Here is a 17,433-nt window from a genome sequence, read left to right as displayed (position 1 = left end):
TCATAACTTTTAAACAATATTTGTTAGCTGTTATTTGATAAATCAAATCTCTGAAACTTAGAAAAAAATCCTTGTTCTTATAAAATTTTTATAAACTAATGTTAGATTTATGAAAATTCCCTATTTCTTTCGATAGAGCCGTTGCAGAATGCTGATTCCACTTAGAAAAAAAATAATTTCTCTCCTTTTAGATGGCTTAAAGTTGAATATTTTGCCTTGGTTTAATTTATAGGGGGGGGGGAATAAAAAAGGCATGTAATTTTTTTTAATATCTTTAACAATCAGTGTCAAAATATTGCTGAAATATATAACATTCTTCAGAATTTAAGTGCGAGCGAGAATCACACCTTCAATAATCCCACTCTATTTCATTGGATAATTCAATCAAATATAATGACTTTGCTCGTAGAACCATGAAAAGGAAAAGGGAGTTTTTTTATCATAAATTAATCCATGTTTCGGTAGAGACAACCAATAGAATTTTACTTTATCTCACTGTAATGTAAAGAAATGCAATCCATATCTACAAAATCAATAAAGTTTACATAGATCCGAGATCTCGAGTCGAGGTTTTATCGAAGATCTCATTATGTTGTACTTTTTTATTAGGTTGTACCGATAAGATAAATAGAAAATCCGAATCTTTTGCTTACCTTGCTAGATGGGTTCGCATCTTTTAAAAGAATTTGGATACTCTTTTTTTTAAGGTTTCAGCCTAAAGATATTCTTAACATGTTCTCCCTTGTTAACTTTGTAATAACTACCGTATTTTTTCAAATAAACGCCCTGGGCGTCTTTTTAATTTTAAGACTTTCAGGAGGGGTGTTTATTCGAGGGTATATACCATTCTACCAAGAGTTATTTGATTCTTATAAAATAGGTGCTTATAAGAAAAATAAATATGCTCATCTTATGCGCCGTTCCTTGTTTACTTTGTAAGAACTAATTACCAAAGGGCATATCACCGTCTATCAAGAGTTATTGATTTGATTCTTATAAAGTATATGCTTATAAGAAATGATAATGCTCATATTATGCGCCATCCCTTATTTACTTTGTAAGAACTAATTACCGAAGGGTAAATGACCGTCTATCAAGAGTTATTGCTTTGATTCTTATAAAGTAGTTGCTTATAAGAAAAATAAATATACACATATTATGCGCCATCCCTTATTTACTTTGTAAAAACTAACAACCGAAGGGTATATCACAGTTTATCAAGAGTTATTGATTTGATTCTTATAAAGTATATGCTTATAAGAAAAATAAATATGGTCATATTATGTGCCGTCCCTTGTTTACTTTGTAAGAACTAATTACCGAAAGGTATATGGTCGTCTATCAAGAGTTATTACTTTGATTCTTATAAAGTAGTTGCTTATAAGAAAAATAAATATGCACATATTATGCGCCATCCCTTATTTACTTTGTAAAAACTAACAACCGAAGGGTATATCACAGTCTATCAAGAGTTATTGATTTGATTCTTATAAAGTACATGCTTATAAGAAAAATGAATATGCTTATATTATGTGCCGTTCCTTGTTTATTTTGTAAAAACTAACTACCGAAAGGTATATGACCGTCTATCAAGAGTTATTGCTTTGATTCTTATAAAGATGATGCTTACAAGAAAAATAGTCATATCCATTTTAGGCGCTATTCCATGTTTGCTTTGAAAGAACCAATCACCGAAAGTTAAAACTTAGTGGTTGAAAAGTTATAGATCATTTTCTTATAAAGATGATGCTTAAAAGAAAAATAATTATTTTCATTTAAGGCCCTATAATTCTATTCCATTCAAAAGTTATGGATATTTTTCTTATAAAGTTGATGCTTAGAAGATATTACTTCTTGTATTTGATAGATATTAGCTAAAATACCTAAGTCTTAAAAAGGTAAAAGTAATGGTAAAATCTATCAAGGGGGTACCATTGATTTTAAAGATCGTGTTTTACATATCTGCGCAGAAATTTAATTACATATCTGCGCAGCTCGAAATTACATAGTTGCGCATAATAATTACATATTTGCGCAGAAATTACATATCTGCGCAAAATAATTACATATATGCGCAGAAATTACATATCTGCGCAAAAATTACATATCTGCGCATAACAACACATCCAGATTTAACATTATTTTGATTTCTTTTATTCAGTGCTTTTATTATTTCTTTTCATCTTTGACATTTGCCAGTGGGGGAGGGCACTCGATTAAAAAATGACCATACGTGCGGCCAAAAATTAGGCCTTTGAAATCGGACCCTTACGGTATAGAGAAAATTTTGCACATTTGAGCAAATTTGAGCGAAAAATCGACCCTTACGGTGCATTTTTTTGAAAATTTTTGACCATTTTCAGGCAAAATCTGGTCAGATTTTCAAAGTCTCACACATTTACAGTGTTGCTGATTTCGACCCTTACTGTGCATTTTGAGAAGCTTGGAGAATATACCCTTAAGGGCCACAGGTATTGTAGGTCATTTACCTTTAGTGCACCCTAGGGTGTTTTAGAACTTCAGTGTGGATGTTCGCAAAAATGTTATTCCAAATAAAGGTTACCATCATTTTAATATTAACTGTATATTGGGTGGCGTATGTGTTTGGCGATGTGACGACATTTACCCTTTTTTGTCGGTCTTTCGGTATGAACCAAAATAATGACAGTATTTCAGCTTCGAAAGTCCCTTGCATTGACAAAACGAAGATTTTAGAAATTTTGCTGAAGGTGTCAAAATCAAAATTATTTAAGCGTTGACAAATCCTTTACGCCCCACTTTATTTGGCCTTTCGAAGGAACCTAGATGTCATCAAAATCCATTCTTGTCGATCGGGATCAAAGAAAGTAATTTCTGCGTGATCTGCACCAACGAATTCTCGAAACAGAAGTTCTATGTAGTATTCTTTGTGTTTGATCAAATGGTGAAATGAGTTGCTGTTTTGTCCTGGGTATCTTTTGTGAAGAAAAATTGTTGAAAATATTAAAAGATAGCACACCGTTTTTTGACCACCGCATTATTGGGCAATATCATAGATTTTCAAAATCACATGCACGTAAAATTTTACTTTAGACCTTACGGAAAATCGTTCGTAAGGCTGTCTTTTGAGAATTTCCCCGACATTATGTAGAGTTTTTGTTGACTAAGAGGGTCTTACGTGACTTTTCCTTCCGTTCACATAAGGCCTTAAAACACTTCCTAAGCTTAGGGAAATTCTCCACCCTTCAAGGTCTTAAGTAAAATTTTACGTACATGTGAAGAAAGCTTAAAGCTTAAGGTTAAAGCACTTTCCCATGTAGGAATGAAATTTTAAGCCTTGTTTTAGTATGAATTTCAAGGTATTTTTCTATAGGGTACAAAAAATTCCCAGTTGGTAAGTGGCAACAATGGGTCTGCGGTACCAGGGCCTTAGAACACCAGAGAATCAATTTTATAGCAATGAAGCAACATCGTAGATAACAGATAGTGAGGACCTAAAGCCAAATCTTTAAAATGTGGTGAGTATTGAGATTGGTAATTTCGTTGAAAGCCTAGGGTTCCCTATAATCAGACAGTAAGAAGAAAGAAGGGATGTGAGAATAAATGATTACTTGTAAGTCAGCCATTTTTGTGTCCTGCTAAGGGTTTTGTAATTGATGATTCGTGTTTTCGTATCCTCGCTTTCACCCAAGTTGAATTCACAAATGTCGTCACAATAGATTCTGAATTTGTAATTGCCAGTCGAGGGAGGAATGAAAAGAGCCTCGAACCTCATTCCGTACTGATCTTGCCAAAACATATGATACGACATGAAGTCATCTTGATATCCTGACCAATCTGGATTGTTTGGGAATTTCGATTGACCAATGTACGAATTCCATGATCTATCACTGGAGGTTAATCCAGTAATTGCTGTCACTTTTACTGGACCATTATCTATCAATGATACAGTGAGACAGAATGTAAGAATCGTTTCTTAGAAGCATGCATCAAACTGCTTAACTTTTTTTATACGACGAAAATCGAGAAATTCGATGTTTCCGTTTTTCAGAAGTCTCAATTTCAGATACAATACACCTTTTCGACAGCAGTCGCGCGGTCATGGGGCTCGGTTTTAGGGTGGTAACACGGACAATTGGCAGTTAAGTCGTCGAAAAGGTGTATTTAGAGAAAGCAAAAAAGGCAAAGCTTGGGTTGGCTGGAAAGTTCTTTTTAAGATCTATCTTTCCAGCTATATTTTTTAATTAGATCCTCAAATAAAAATACCGCAACCGGAAACGGAATCAACTGGGCTATATTGAAAGACTTAACACTACCGTGAATATCACATTGTATGAATCTACTGTGTGTTAGATCTACCACTTTTCTAGAAAGTCCAGTTCGATAGAAAGGCCAACATGTGATATTCCAGGAAACTTTATTTGTCCACATCTATCCATAAAATATTTAGTGATTTAAAACCAAAAAAAAACAGATTAAGACATACCAATTGACCTGAAGTAGAAAACTCGCGCATTTGTGAATCCTGAACAGGCGTCGGAAAGGTACACAGCATCCCCTTCTCTCCATCCATTGATTCCTACATAGGTACAGTTGTTACCAAAAAACAAATAACCTCCTGGAAAAGGAATACAGAAGACTTTGCGGTATAAGTGTTTGGGCCATCTCGGAAAATACGTGAAAAAGCAAGACAAATTGATCAAAAATTGTGCGCGTTAACATGGAAATGCGTGAAAGTTGGTACCTCTTAAAATATCTAAAATAATCAAGACGTCATATTAATGATTATCAACCCTAGAAAAATACAGTTGAAATGCTACTGGCTTCCCCCAAGTAGTAAGAAAAATCCAGTAGGGGACGGTTTGCGAAATTTTGTAAAGAATTATCTTAAAAAAGCCAAAAAATGGTCTCTAATTTAAAACGAAACCCACGAGGCACCATCAATAAATTTTAACAACGGGAGTGACCTTAACCGTTTGCTAATTTTTTTCCATTCACGGTTTATTGATGGGGACTTTTTTATTTGTTCGAGTGAGATTCGAGAAGAGTTCAATTTGTGATTCAAGAAGAAGAATCTGGGCTATAATGATTGGATATTAAATCAAATGTCTCTCTTATAATAGTCCGTACATAAACCCGGTATCTACGACTAATTTCAAAATTCATTGCCGTAGTAGAGGGTCTGTTGTCATTGTCTTTTCTGATTTGAGATCACTGCGATGGAGTACGGGTGAGAGAGGGGAGACGACGAGAGAAATGTTGCTATTTATAAATCATACTTCATCGCAAAGGTTTCCGTACGGGCATTTTTTATCAAACAGACAATGCGCACAGAGTGTACTACGAAAAGATAAACGTGAGATTCACTCTGGTACAAAGTATTCTTATATTCCTGGGAGATATTCCCTTCAAAAGTTAAATAGGTTTACTAAATGATAACAGACCACTCACTGAAATCTCTTCGCCAAGCTGTCAGATAATAGTCGATGTTTTGCAACATGTCTGAAGGATAGCCTGTTTTGTAAATCTTCATCAGACCATCGCTCGCCTGGTGTCCAACTGGATAACCAGTACAGTGGTGCACAAGCCGCCCAATACGTCGATCGAAATGAAAGATAGCGGCACGGTGGCTGTTACAGATAGTCATGTCAGTTTCAATTCTCACGTTGTAGTTATTATAGCCAGCATCAAATTCACAATGTCTACTGCTTGACATGAGACAAGCAGTTTGGTCATGGTTTGTTATAATTGTCAAGGTTGTCCAGCCAGTATCATAGTGATTGACCCCGGGTGCATCTACATATTCGTTCTTCGTGTTTCGATCATCCGCAACTAACTCGCAAACCCAGGGTTGATTACTCTTGTCCACATTGATGGATTTGCATGAAGTATCATACACGCATGCGTCTGCGCAATCGAATAATTCGTTCACTTCGAATGTTTTGTATGCAGTGGTTGCAATGCGCTTGTTTTTCTTGCGAAGTGAGAAGATGGCTGTAATAGTTTGTAAATAAACAAAATTATCACGGAAATCTTTTGAAAAAAATTGAAAGAATTTTCGTAGTATCTGCAATACCGGCCATAATATTTGAGAAAAAAGGGAAATTCCCACGAAATCTTATAGCCACAATCGATTTGGAAGCGCTCTAACTTAGGTTGGACGGGTAGAGTTTTAACATGAGACTTAACACTTAAGACCTTAGGATCTGAGGATCCAAAAGTTCAAGAACGGTCCAATAGGGCTCAGAATATGGCTATTAAGTCTATAAACCCCGCCCAAATTGAAATATTCAATTAACTCTAACAAATAGCCACATTCTCGTCCGAACTTTAAAATGCTAAAGCTAAAAACAAGGAATTGACTTAAATTCTCAATATATTTTAACCGATATTATGGTCCCTACAGACATCCCTGTCTCTGTGGTCTTAGTAAATTCTTCTTTTTAACCCGTGGATGAAAAATAATTGAATTGCACACAAATGAGGAAATTCAAATGTTTGCATATCAAAAATCAAATTCGGTACTTAAAGTTTTAGCGTTATTGGCCCAGCGCGCATCGGAATGGGCCTTTAAAACGCAACTGGTCGAAAAGATTTGACTTTGTCGGGGCCTATGCGCGCAATTATCAATTGACGAATCCAGGCTAGAAATTGAATTATCTGGATTACTATTGTGCGCATGCGTAAGAAAATAAAAACCACAAACAATTAATACCTCCGATTGACATGGTCAAATCTTTCTAGTTATATATAAATACTTATTTCAGAAAATTTAATTCTTTATTGCTCGCCCGACTCAAGCTGCTCTACATTAATACAATAATGACCGGTTAGTGAGGGCTGTACTGAGAAATATTGCCCGAGGTCAAGTAACGACCGAGCTTGCGAGGTTGTTACGTTGACCGAGGGCACTTTTTCAGTACAGCCCGAAAAAAACCGGTCATTATTGTATTTGTTAACCGTTTCCTTCAGCTTCGATTGATTTTGAGCGCTTTATCCAGGAAAAATAGCGAAATAAAGCAGAAAAAACAAGCGAAAAGAGATAAAAAATTGCTATAATTTCTGACGTCAGAAATAAAAAATGAGAGAAATGATGTCAACGCATTGTTCATTTTCCTTTGAAAAAGTGACGTCACAATGAATTTTCCTAACGACGGGCAACTCTGGACAATGTAGGCCCGTCGTCATGCGAAAAGAACCAATTGCATTGCGCAAAAAGTCATGTAGCCCGCTTCGAACTAGTAACCGGTTAACAAATCGAAATAATTCATTCTCCTGTAAATTAAGTTGCATGACGACCCTACCACGGAGAATATGTTGACACTACCAACACTGTTGGGCCTTTAAGCCGTTTAGGCTTTCTTGTTTTTCTAAGTTTACTTTATTTACTCAAGAGGGATTATTCTGGAGAGGGGGTACTACCAGCTGTATGACTTGTGCATGTCTCTTCGGGTTGATTTTTTAAAACTAAACTCGTCTATGTTTTGAAAAACTGCTCCATTTGGCCCCTCGACGTCTTTTAATTCTTCCCTGATTGAAACTTTTACCCTTTTCCCCTTTTTCACTTCAATGTGACAAGTTCAGATTCTCATTCAATTTCCTACCCAGAGCCACTTACACCGTTTTTTGAAATGGACGTGATATAACCTTGAGCGCTATCAGAATCATAGGAAAGAGAACCATGGGACTTTGCTTGAGTTTTCAAACAAAAGTCTCTTTTTAAATACACCCTGGAAACGTACCTTCATTAGTTTTTGGCAATCGAACAATATTATGTGTTGCAATAGTCTTGATTAAAATCCCAATGGTACATATAACATAAAGTACAGGAACCAATTTAAATTCCATCATGAAAACAGCGAATTATTCTGGTGTTCCAGTTTATAAACTTTCTCAATTCTCAACCAAAACAGACCAAAAGTCGAAAAAAATCGAAGAAATATATCATTTTATTTTTCTATGGGTTACTTATTGAAGAAAAACGTTAGCTGTCAAACTATCCAGTCAAACTTGCTCTATTCACAGAGAAAAACGATGTATGATCAAATTCAAATATTTGTAAACAACATAGCTAAATTTTCTATGATTTTTATGATGTGACTAAATTTAGAAGGATATGAATAAGTATTATTCATTGATGAATGTAGGTAAATAATAACTAGGAACAATTTTATTAGTCCCAGTCCCCTGGAAAATTTGACAAAAATTTCGTCCCGGTGTGAAGAATTTTAATTTTAATTTATAGAAGTGTATTTCTCAGGTCTATTGCGACCTCTATGAAACAATCTTCCATCTTTACAATTTATAGATCTTATCATTCCATTCGTTTGTCAATTCTAGTTTGAATTTCCCTACGGACGGTGCATTTACAACATTGGTTGCCAAATTGTTCCAAGTATCAATGCTCCTATAGTAAAGTGAATTCGTTTGGTATCCTCTAATGCCGTCTTCAGCGAAATTCCTCTTTAATTCCAGATTGTGCTTACGTTGAGGTCGATTTCGAAGAACAAGTTTCTGACATAGGGAAGATTTATCATAGACATTAATATGTTTATATACTTCCACCATGTCCCCGATTTTACGCCGGATCTTGAGGCTGGGTAGGTTCATGACTTGTAAACGTTCTTCATATGAATGGTTTCTATAACCACCGACAAGTCTTGTGGCCCTACGTTGGACCTAGGATTTCAAGCCCATTGGGAAATTGACTTTGATTTCATCCCTATTCGAAATTCACGGTTTACCCACTGGACTTTTTAATCTCGAAACAATAGAGTTCAGTTTGCAGTTTACTATTTACGAATTCTCCAAAAACCTCCAAGTGTAATTGAAGTGAGTTCTTTTACATGATCCCCAAATGTATAACAGTAATTATTAAACTTTTAATTATGGAAATGTCACTTAAATTTGAATCGAAATAATAGACAGACTTTATGTTATAGATTCTCTATCACTGACTCTTTTCAAAAAGCATGGATGACATATTTGAGTTAAGTTTTCAACGACGGGAATAAAAATATCAACTTTGAACTTCATCCAAGATCTTGGATTGTCGTCATGGTTACTTTTCTCTGCGTTGATTGCGCGCTAAATAGAATCTAGATTGGTCTGCACAGGTCAATATATGATATTGGCCTGTGCTTTTCACGGTATTCTATTCCCGCTGGCTGAAAAAAACTACCGGGTCGGTGAAGAAGGGGGTGTTTTGATGTATAAGCCAACATGTTTTAAAACGGGTGCGAACGGTGCGAAAATACGATAAATTTGGATGTGTCTTAATTTGTCAGAGAAGAAATATAGACAGAAGAAAGCATAGTAAAGAAGGAGTCTGAGAAATGAACCCAACCATTAAATGTGTGAGGCTGAACCGATATGAATGAATCCACTGCTGAAATTAATGTTTTGAAAGAAATTTTTCTATCTTTGCTTCTATGTAGTATCATAAAACAAAGTCATCAATTGTAACAGTGATTTAACCTCGGTATTGGCAAGTAAAATATTCAACTCTCCCATCATAAAAGACAGCCACATAATTAAAATCGTACCATATTTGTTCAAAGATAAGACCCAAACCAGAGGTCAAAATGTCATTGTTAATTTCTTTAAATTTTGGCAACCAATAATACATAAATTAAAATTTTAAACAATAAAATCGAGTACCATGAAGCCTTGAAAAAGCCTTGATTTGCAAAAGTCAGTAACCTGCTGTTGACGGATAAAAGTTTCGAGGGACTTGATTCACCCAAGTTCAATAGTTCAAGACTAACTTTTATACAAATTTATAATCTTTGTTGCATTATCGAATGTCAAAATGTCAAAACACGCATAATGACTGACAAAATGAGTTTGGAGTAATGCTACTTTTTCTCTATTTTGTAATTGATTTTGTGACGTGTTAATGATTTTCAACAGGGAGATTTGACTATTCGTATTTCGAATAAAACAGACAGAATCCTATTGATTTTGAATGAACCAATACCCCTAATAAAAGTCCCGCGAGAGCTAAAATCGCTAGCGAAAATCAGCAAAACGCTTCAGAGAAAAGGCTTCAGATATGTGCGGCTATTATTATATAATAGATAAAAACAGTAATTACCTAGTTAGTGGAGAGTCTTCATTTAAGACGATCACTATTTGCATTATGCATTGCTCGCTGCTCGCAGTTTGAGCACTCTTGTGACTCCACAATGCAATCCACAAAATGTGTAACCGTACATCCTGTGCCCAAGTTCAGGAGTTGCCATAAAGCCATTATGGTAATAACTGGGAGGGCACATTGCTATACATTGTAATTACCTAGTTATTAATTTTATGTGTTTTGTTGTAATTTGACAGACAAGATCCTTGGTTATTGCGATGGTCACTTTTGTTCTCGTCAAATGCGTGCTGAATAGAATCACTGTTTGTCGTCACAGTGTAATATTCATATACTTTGTTGATCCTCCACGGTATAGCATTACAAAGGGATTAAGTCAACCTCGTCCCCGTGTATACCAGGCTTATTATTTACGTTACTGATTGACGCCAGAGAATATCTAGCGCTATCAATAAGCATAAAAAAGCTGAAATATATTGACATTTTAGTGTATTTTAACGTTTTTCAGAATTATTAAAGTTCGGCCGAGAATTGCTATTTTAGCACTTCCACTTTCTTTCATTGAATATTTCTCGGAATATTTCGATTTTAGAGGAGTTCGGTGGCTTCTAGGCTGTATTCCAAGTCTTATTCGACCAAATTTGAGCTTTTAAATTTTGAGATCCTAAGGGCCTAAGTCTCATGTCAAAATTCAGAGTTAAAACTCTACTTTTAAACTATAGTTTAAGGCGCTTAAAAATCATTTGTGGTGTTTAAAATTTCATCGGAAAATCCCATTTTGTCCATGATTGTATAAACAAGGACACTTGTATAGCGTTGCTGGACTGACCACAAATTTATTTTCTTTGAACCATGTGTGTCGTCGTAATAATAGATATTGTCTTTCTTTGACCAATAAAGGTCGTTTCTCATGTTTTTTCAACCAATCAGAAATACTTTTTGATAAAAGTACTTAACAATGAAAAACCATCATCAGACAGATGGATTTTGCACGGAAAGTTTGTTGCTAAAGATATTTTATGAAATTCCTTTGACATGATTGCAATAACAAGAAAACAACAATCGAACATAATTACTTTATAATGAGTTTTATCACACCTTTATACAATCAAATCATTAAAAAAGAGAAAATTTTCTTTCTCGTGAATGATGTTTAGATTTTGCTTTTAGCAGCTGTAGTATGATGTATTCCGTTCCTTGTTCGACATCTTGCTATAGCCATTATAAGATTTGGGTACTTTGGTGAAAGTTTAGGCGAGTTTAGGCTATTTTTTACTCATTTTTTCTTCGTCATTTTCAACTTCGACCTTCTAAGAGTTGTTTAAAATATTTGTTACACCTTGAAATAAAACTTACGTAATTTAGAATTTAACTTTTTCGAAGGACCCTTTTTTTAAGGTTTTTGGCTTATAAATTTATCAAACTTATATTTTATTATAAAAATCTTCATTCAAGATAAAGTCAAATATAAAATCTTGCAAAAAAGTCCCTTATGAAAACTAATAAACTTTGCAACAACTAATTATTTCAATTAATTTGAAAAAAATATTCTCAACCGCTGACCGGGAGGGGGGGTTTCAGGGGGTACCCGATTCTGCAATTCCGCCAATTTTTACTCCAATTTCCGTCAAACCGTCTTAAATTGAACCAAAATTCCGTCACCGAAAATTCCTTTGAAATTCAATATTTTTGTCGAAAATTCCGCAAATTTGGAATATCTTTTACCAATTCCGGAATTCCGCAATTTTTTTTGCTAAATTCCGTTTTTCCGCACTAAAATTGTCTAATTTTTCGTCTCCGTCAGAGAACCCAATTTCCGTAATTCCGTCTAAATTTTCGCCAAATTCCCACGGCGATCTTTGATCGGATTAATCGGATTCAATTTTCCTTGTTTTAGCCAACTTTTAGGAAATTAACTGAGAAGAGATGCTTTCTTTTTCTTTTATCCTTTAGAGGACGAATATAAGTACATTCTGTGAAAATTTCAAGTCTCTAGCACTTTCCTATCTGGAATTATCTTGATTCCGATTTAGAGGGATCTCGAGCGGGATGAGGACGGGATAGAGGGATCTCTCGAAAACGAAAGTGCCCAATAACTGGTGAACATTTTTATGTATCAAAAGACTTTTTTTCCTACTTTTACATTGCTATAAGGATACTTTATATACCAAATTTCATCCCCTTATGAGCACTACTTAAGGAGATACAAGGGATGTTAGCCAAAATAATCCCGATTTTGCAAAAGTTCCAATGAAAGATCACTGTGTCCGCCACTCCGTCCGAAAAAAGGGCCGATTCCACTCCTCCGTCAAACGTTTGGTATAATAAAGCAGGGCCCTAAAAAATTGGAAATTTGTTCCTGATATAATAGAAGGTCCCATTACCGCTGCTAAGAACCAAGGCTAAGGGATGGCCTAAAATATACGGAAAATTGGAAGGAAATCGAATGTTTTTGAAAACGAAATCGAAAGTGTATGTTGTGGTGCATCTCAATTTCCAGGTATTTCGATTCCGCGATAATCCGCTCGCCGCATGCATTGACGAGATATTGCGTCTTGTTTATAGCATAGAGGTATAAAGAAAGACAGGAGATAAATTTGTCGGTAATTGGTCGTTAAAGTCTTTTGATTTCTTTTATGTAATAAATCAAAAGAAATTCTAGGCTCGCCCGATGAAATAGGACTTTTTAGTAGAACTCAAGTTTGCTCTGAACATTCTTACTATCAGCATCGAAGATTTCCAGCCTTCTAATATACGAGAATAAAATAAAATTTAGCTCCACCAAATAAGTTTGCGTTCAATTTTGTCATCCATTTAATTTTGTTTTGAAAAGATATTTTCTCAAGCCAGAAAATGAAAAGTTCTTTATAAGCACACACAATTTCAGACCCAATTTGTAGACAAAAAGTCGCTGGAGAATTTTGGAGGTAAGTATTAAGCAATAGTGTTCACCTTGAAGAAAATGTTGATCGAAAAATCTTGTCATTTGATGAAGGATTGCAAAGTTTACAGGCCCTTTTTTAATCCAAATATTTTCTTACACCAATGTCAGAAACAATGAATCTCGTCCCATTTTATTTCCAACAATTAAGTTAGCCAATAAGATTTTACCTATCAACAAAAGAGCTCATTAAAAATGCACGATATATGAGATTATGAGCATGCATACCTCGTAATATTTTTAATCGTAGGGCGAGCATGGTTACAATAGCATACTTCTCCTGTTTCTTTATACCTCCATGTTTATAGTCCCACTGCTTGAGCTACCATGATGCTGGAAAAAATTCTGTCAAAAATGGTCGACACCAATTGGCTGAAATTCCAATTCCGGTGTTCCGATTGGTCGATAGCACTTTCCATTACATATTCTAAATTTTTCGCGGAACGAAGCGAGAGCCAATTTTCTTGAGGAAGCAGGTTAGCAAAAGTTTAACACTTTACTGTAACAAAAATTTATATATACATGTTGAGAGGTTAATGATAATTGACAATGGCCGAGGAAGATGATTGGAAGAAGCTTCCGATTGAGGAAAAAGTTACACACAAGGTTAATCTTTTCATTGTACTAATTTTTTGTTGACCTCTACTTTTGAAAGTAAGAATTTGGGCTCTTCCAGAAAACATTTGATATATTGGATTTATATAATATCTAGGGTGGACGACAGGAATTTTCAGATAAAAAAAGTAATTTTTTACCGACAAGTACAAAATGCATAAAACATATAATGCATATTGCATAATAGCTATAAGCAAAAAGCTCGTACCCAAAAATTTTAAAAATGTCAAAAAATGAAGGTCTTCAAATCTCTCTAAAACCTATTTTTATGGGAAGCTATGGTATTTTGGGGTTGGTCTAAAAAGCAGGGTAGCCAATTGGGGTAGCCAATTGGGCTAGGTTGTGGGGTACCTAAATATTTTACAGACCAGAATAGAAATACCGAAAATGAATGCATAGAACCACATTTTACTGACCAGGGAGCATGAATCTGATTGATACTTAGATTGATCATGTATGATTCCAAAGATAAACAAAGATATAAATTACCACGTGTTAATGCACGAGGAGTAAGAAATAAAGCTTCATTATAATAGAGCTATTTAAAAAGACCTTTTGTAACTATTATAAGCTGCCATATTTAAAAATTTTGAAAGGAATTAATTGTTTGAAACATCTAAACATGATTTAAATTAAATAATAGATTCAATAACAAAGGATTGTTAAGATATGACAAATTAGAGATCATATTATATGGCCCAAAGGCGATTCCAAAGCTATTATCATCGAATAACAACTTCACGGAAATAACAATTAAAAACATAAATAAAATCTAAATCTAAAAAATTAAAAACTGTTTTGTATATATTTTTTATTCGGGTCTGTAAATTTTCAAACGAAGCCAAGAAGGAAGACAAAATGGCGCCAGGTCTCTTGAGAAGTAACAAAGTTCAGTACCTTTGGAAAAAAGGCTATTGTGGCTGAAGTTCGAAAGGAATCTTAAATTTTATTACATGGAATCATTAACAAGATGTTGTAATAGTTATTTCCACATTAAACAGGTTTCAGATTTCAAAAGTTTAGGCAAAAAGAGGTACCCCATAACCTAGCCCAATTGGCTACCCCATTGGCTACCCTGCTTTTTAGACCAACCCGGTATTTTGTAGCAAAAAGCAAAAAAAAAATAGAGCTTAACCTCGCTTTAGAAATTTTTTATCGCATTTTTTAGGTTTTTGTAAAATCGCAGGCCAAAACAGGAGAAAAAATCATCAAGTTTTGCATTTTCTTCTCATTGACCTCATTTTTAACCCCTACTTTTAACCATTTTTGAAATCTACATAAAATTTCTGACAATTTGATATATAACATACATATGAATTCCCGAAAAATCCACATAGGCTAAGTCGTGGATTTTTAACAAACGAGTTGCGAGTTGGTCCTACGAGTTGCGAGTTGCTATCAAATATGCGAGTTGCGAGTTGGTTTTTGCGAGTTGCGAGTTACGAGTTGCTATTTTAACAAAATAAAAGTGCGAGTTGCGAGTTGAAAATTTCACGTTAAGACATAAAAATCGCGAGTTGCAAATTAAAATCGCGAGTTGAAAATTAAAATCGCGAGTTGAAAAATCAAAAGTGCGAGTTGAAAAATCAAAAGTGCTAGTTGAAAATTAAAATCACGAGTTGAAAAATCAAAAGTGCGTGTTGAAAAATCAAAAGTGCGAGTTGAAAATTAAAATCGCGAGTTGCAAATTAAAATCGTGAGTTGCAAATTTTAATGTGTGAGTTTCAACCAGTGTGGAGAATTTTTTTGTTAGGGCGACATGTCTAGGTTCAAAATTGGAGAAAAGTTTTGTATTGGAAGCATAAAAGCTGATAGAAAACTATTTATACTGTGAAACTCGTGTAATTCGAATCTTAAAATTTCATATAGTAGGTGGTAAAATAAATATTTACGATAGAATAAAGAAAGAAAATCCTAGATTGGAAATAATAGTTGTACTCGTTCATTTGTGAGCATTGGCTCGATAGCTCTCATTCGTTCTGTCATTTCCTTGCGCTACTTTGAGAATACCGACACTTTTATCGCAACAGTGGAACTGCACACTGAGATCTGCTGACCTCAAATCCCGTCTCACCGATCCACTGGACCCTTGCGACGCAAGTTCATTCCGAACGAATGAGGCTGCCCTTACGGGTCGCCTCACCTTTAGCATTGTTTTACACACTGACCGACTACACTTATATAATAAATATAACACCATGTTTATCCGAAGACTTTTGATTGAATAATCGCTTGTGGTTTTTCGAATAGACCAAAACGTGGAGCAATCCATAGTAAATTTACTAGTAAGAGAATATAGAGAATTACTATCAGAATTTCTTTCCTTTAATGGGGAAAATCTACTTAGAAAAAGTAGACAACGAATTTTAGGAACCTTTAAAATAGGTATGCATGACTTTAAATATCTAGAAAAAGCTGAAAAACTTTCCCCAGATTCTGCGTATTCGTTCAAAAATGTCAGAGAATGTTTTGATTCACTTCAATGACCCGCCCGCTCTGGTTTCGAACGTTTTGAGCGTTCGATTTTTATAAAGCCACTTACTTTCCGAATTACGAAAACATTCGAAATGACGAAATGAAAACATTCGAACATTCGAAAGTGTCATGTAGATCGGGCCTTAATAAAAGAATCTTTTTTTTGAACCGAAAAAAATAGAGTGGCGTCGACTTCCTCTCAACAGTGGGAATTTTTTTCTGGAAAAACCAGCAGTTAACCTTCGAATTCCGCGCTGGACGCTGCTTAACCTTAAGCTATCAACACACGCGTACACTCACGAATAACCCCCCACTCTGTGCTGTGCCGTGCTGCTTTTTAAACCCCGCACGCGCGCGCATTATTTCATATGGATAAGCACTATAATATTGTAAACACGGTGAGTAAAGTATATCCTATCTCTTCAATATCCAACTATCAACTACCATAATATGTACAAAAGATAAACTCAAAATGTAACGGCGCATGCGTATAACGAACCGATCTACAATATATATAGTATAAAGAACAATAATATATCTATTATCTTGTCTTGATGTCTCTGTCTCGATATTTCATCTTCACAATACAACAAGCACTATTCACTATCGTAACTCAGAAAACCAGACGCTTGATAGTCTAAAAAAAATATTTCTTTACCCTCAAAATATACCGTATTTCTGCAAAATAAAGACAATAATCAAACTGCAAAAATGCGAAATTCATATAATTATGACTACGAAAGCAAATTTTCATTTCAACTGTCAATTTTAATTTGCAACTCGCGATTTCAATTTTCAACTCGCGATTTTAATTTGCAACTCGTGATTTCAATTTGCAACTCGCGATTTCAATTTTCAACTCGCGATTTTAATTTGCAACTCGTGATTTCAATTTGCAACTCGCGATTTTAATTTTCAACTCGCACTTTTGATTTTTCAACTCGCGATTTAAATTTTCAACTCGCACTTTTGATTTTTCAACTCGCGATTTTAATCTGCAACTCGTGATTTTAATCTGCAACTCGCGATTTTGATGTCTTAACGTGAAATTTTCAACTCGCAACTCGCACTTTTATTTGGTTAAAATAGCAACTCGTAACTCGCAACTCGCAAAAACCAACTCGCAACTCGCATATTTGATAGCAACTCGCAACTCGCAGGACCAACTCGCAACTCGCATATTATCAATTCACGGCTAAGTCTGAGCCTGCTGCCACGGTACTGAAAAAACTGCTTTGGAATGATGTCCTTATTACAGGTTTTTTTTTTTCAGGTATAGATTCAAAAAACTAACCAAAAGGCCTCTTTTGCAAGCTGAGTCAACTTT

The 17,433-nt window shown here is 34.9% G+C and overlaps 2 protein-coding genes across 2 annotated transcripts in view; one reads left to right on the top strand and one right to left on the bottom strand.

Annotated features, from left to right (window-relative positions):
• Positions 1-2,163: 2,163 nt before the first annotated feature.
• LOC136821644 (uncharacterized) lies at positions 2,164-7,910 on the bottom strand. Its single transcript, XM_067077854.1, has 5 exons — positions 7,722-7,910; positions 5,431-5,973; positions 4,466-4,597; positions 3,591-3,915; positions 2,164-2,954 (listed from the first exon to the last, which is right to left on the bottom strand). The coding sequence occupies exons 1-5, from the start codon at positions 7,828-7,830 to the stop codon at positions 2,780-2,782; spliced, it is 1,284 nt and encodes a 427-aa protein (XP_066933955.1). The 5' UTR covers positions 7,831-7,910; the 3' UTR covers positions 2,164-2,779.
• Positions 7,911-13,455: 5,545 nt separating this feature from the next.
• Positions 13,456-17,433, top strand: part of LOC136821643 (cytoskeleton-associated protein 5-like) — a 35,599-nt gene continuing 31,621 nt past the window's right edge. Inside the window, 1 exon segment of the mRNA XM_067077853.1 lies at positions 13,456-13,622. Within this exon segment, the coding sequence (XP_066933954.1) occupies positions 13,566-13,622 (57 nt within the window). The 5' untranslated portion in view covers positions 13,456-13,565.

This window comes from Clytia hemisphaerica, unplaced genomic scaffold (assembly GCF_902728285.1).
Source record: "Clytia hemisphaerica strain Z4C2 unplaced genomic scaffold, Clytia hemisphaerica genome assembly, whole genome shotgun sequence".
Taxonomy (NCBI): domain Eukaryota; kingdom Metazoa; phylum Cnidaria; class Hydrozoa; order Leptothecata; family Clytiidae; genus Clytia; species Clytia hemisphaerica.
The sequence above is the reverse complement of the archived record's forward strand: the minus strand, read 5'-3'. Positions and strand labels throughout refer to the sequence as shown.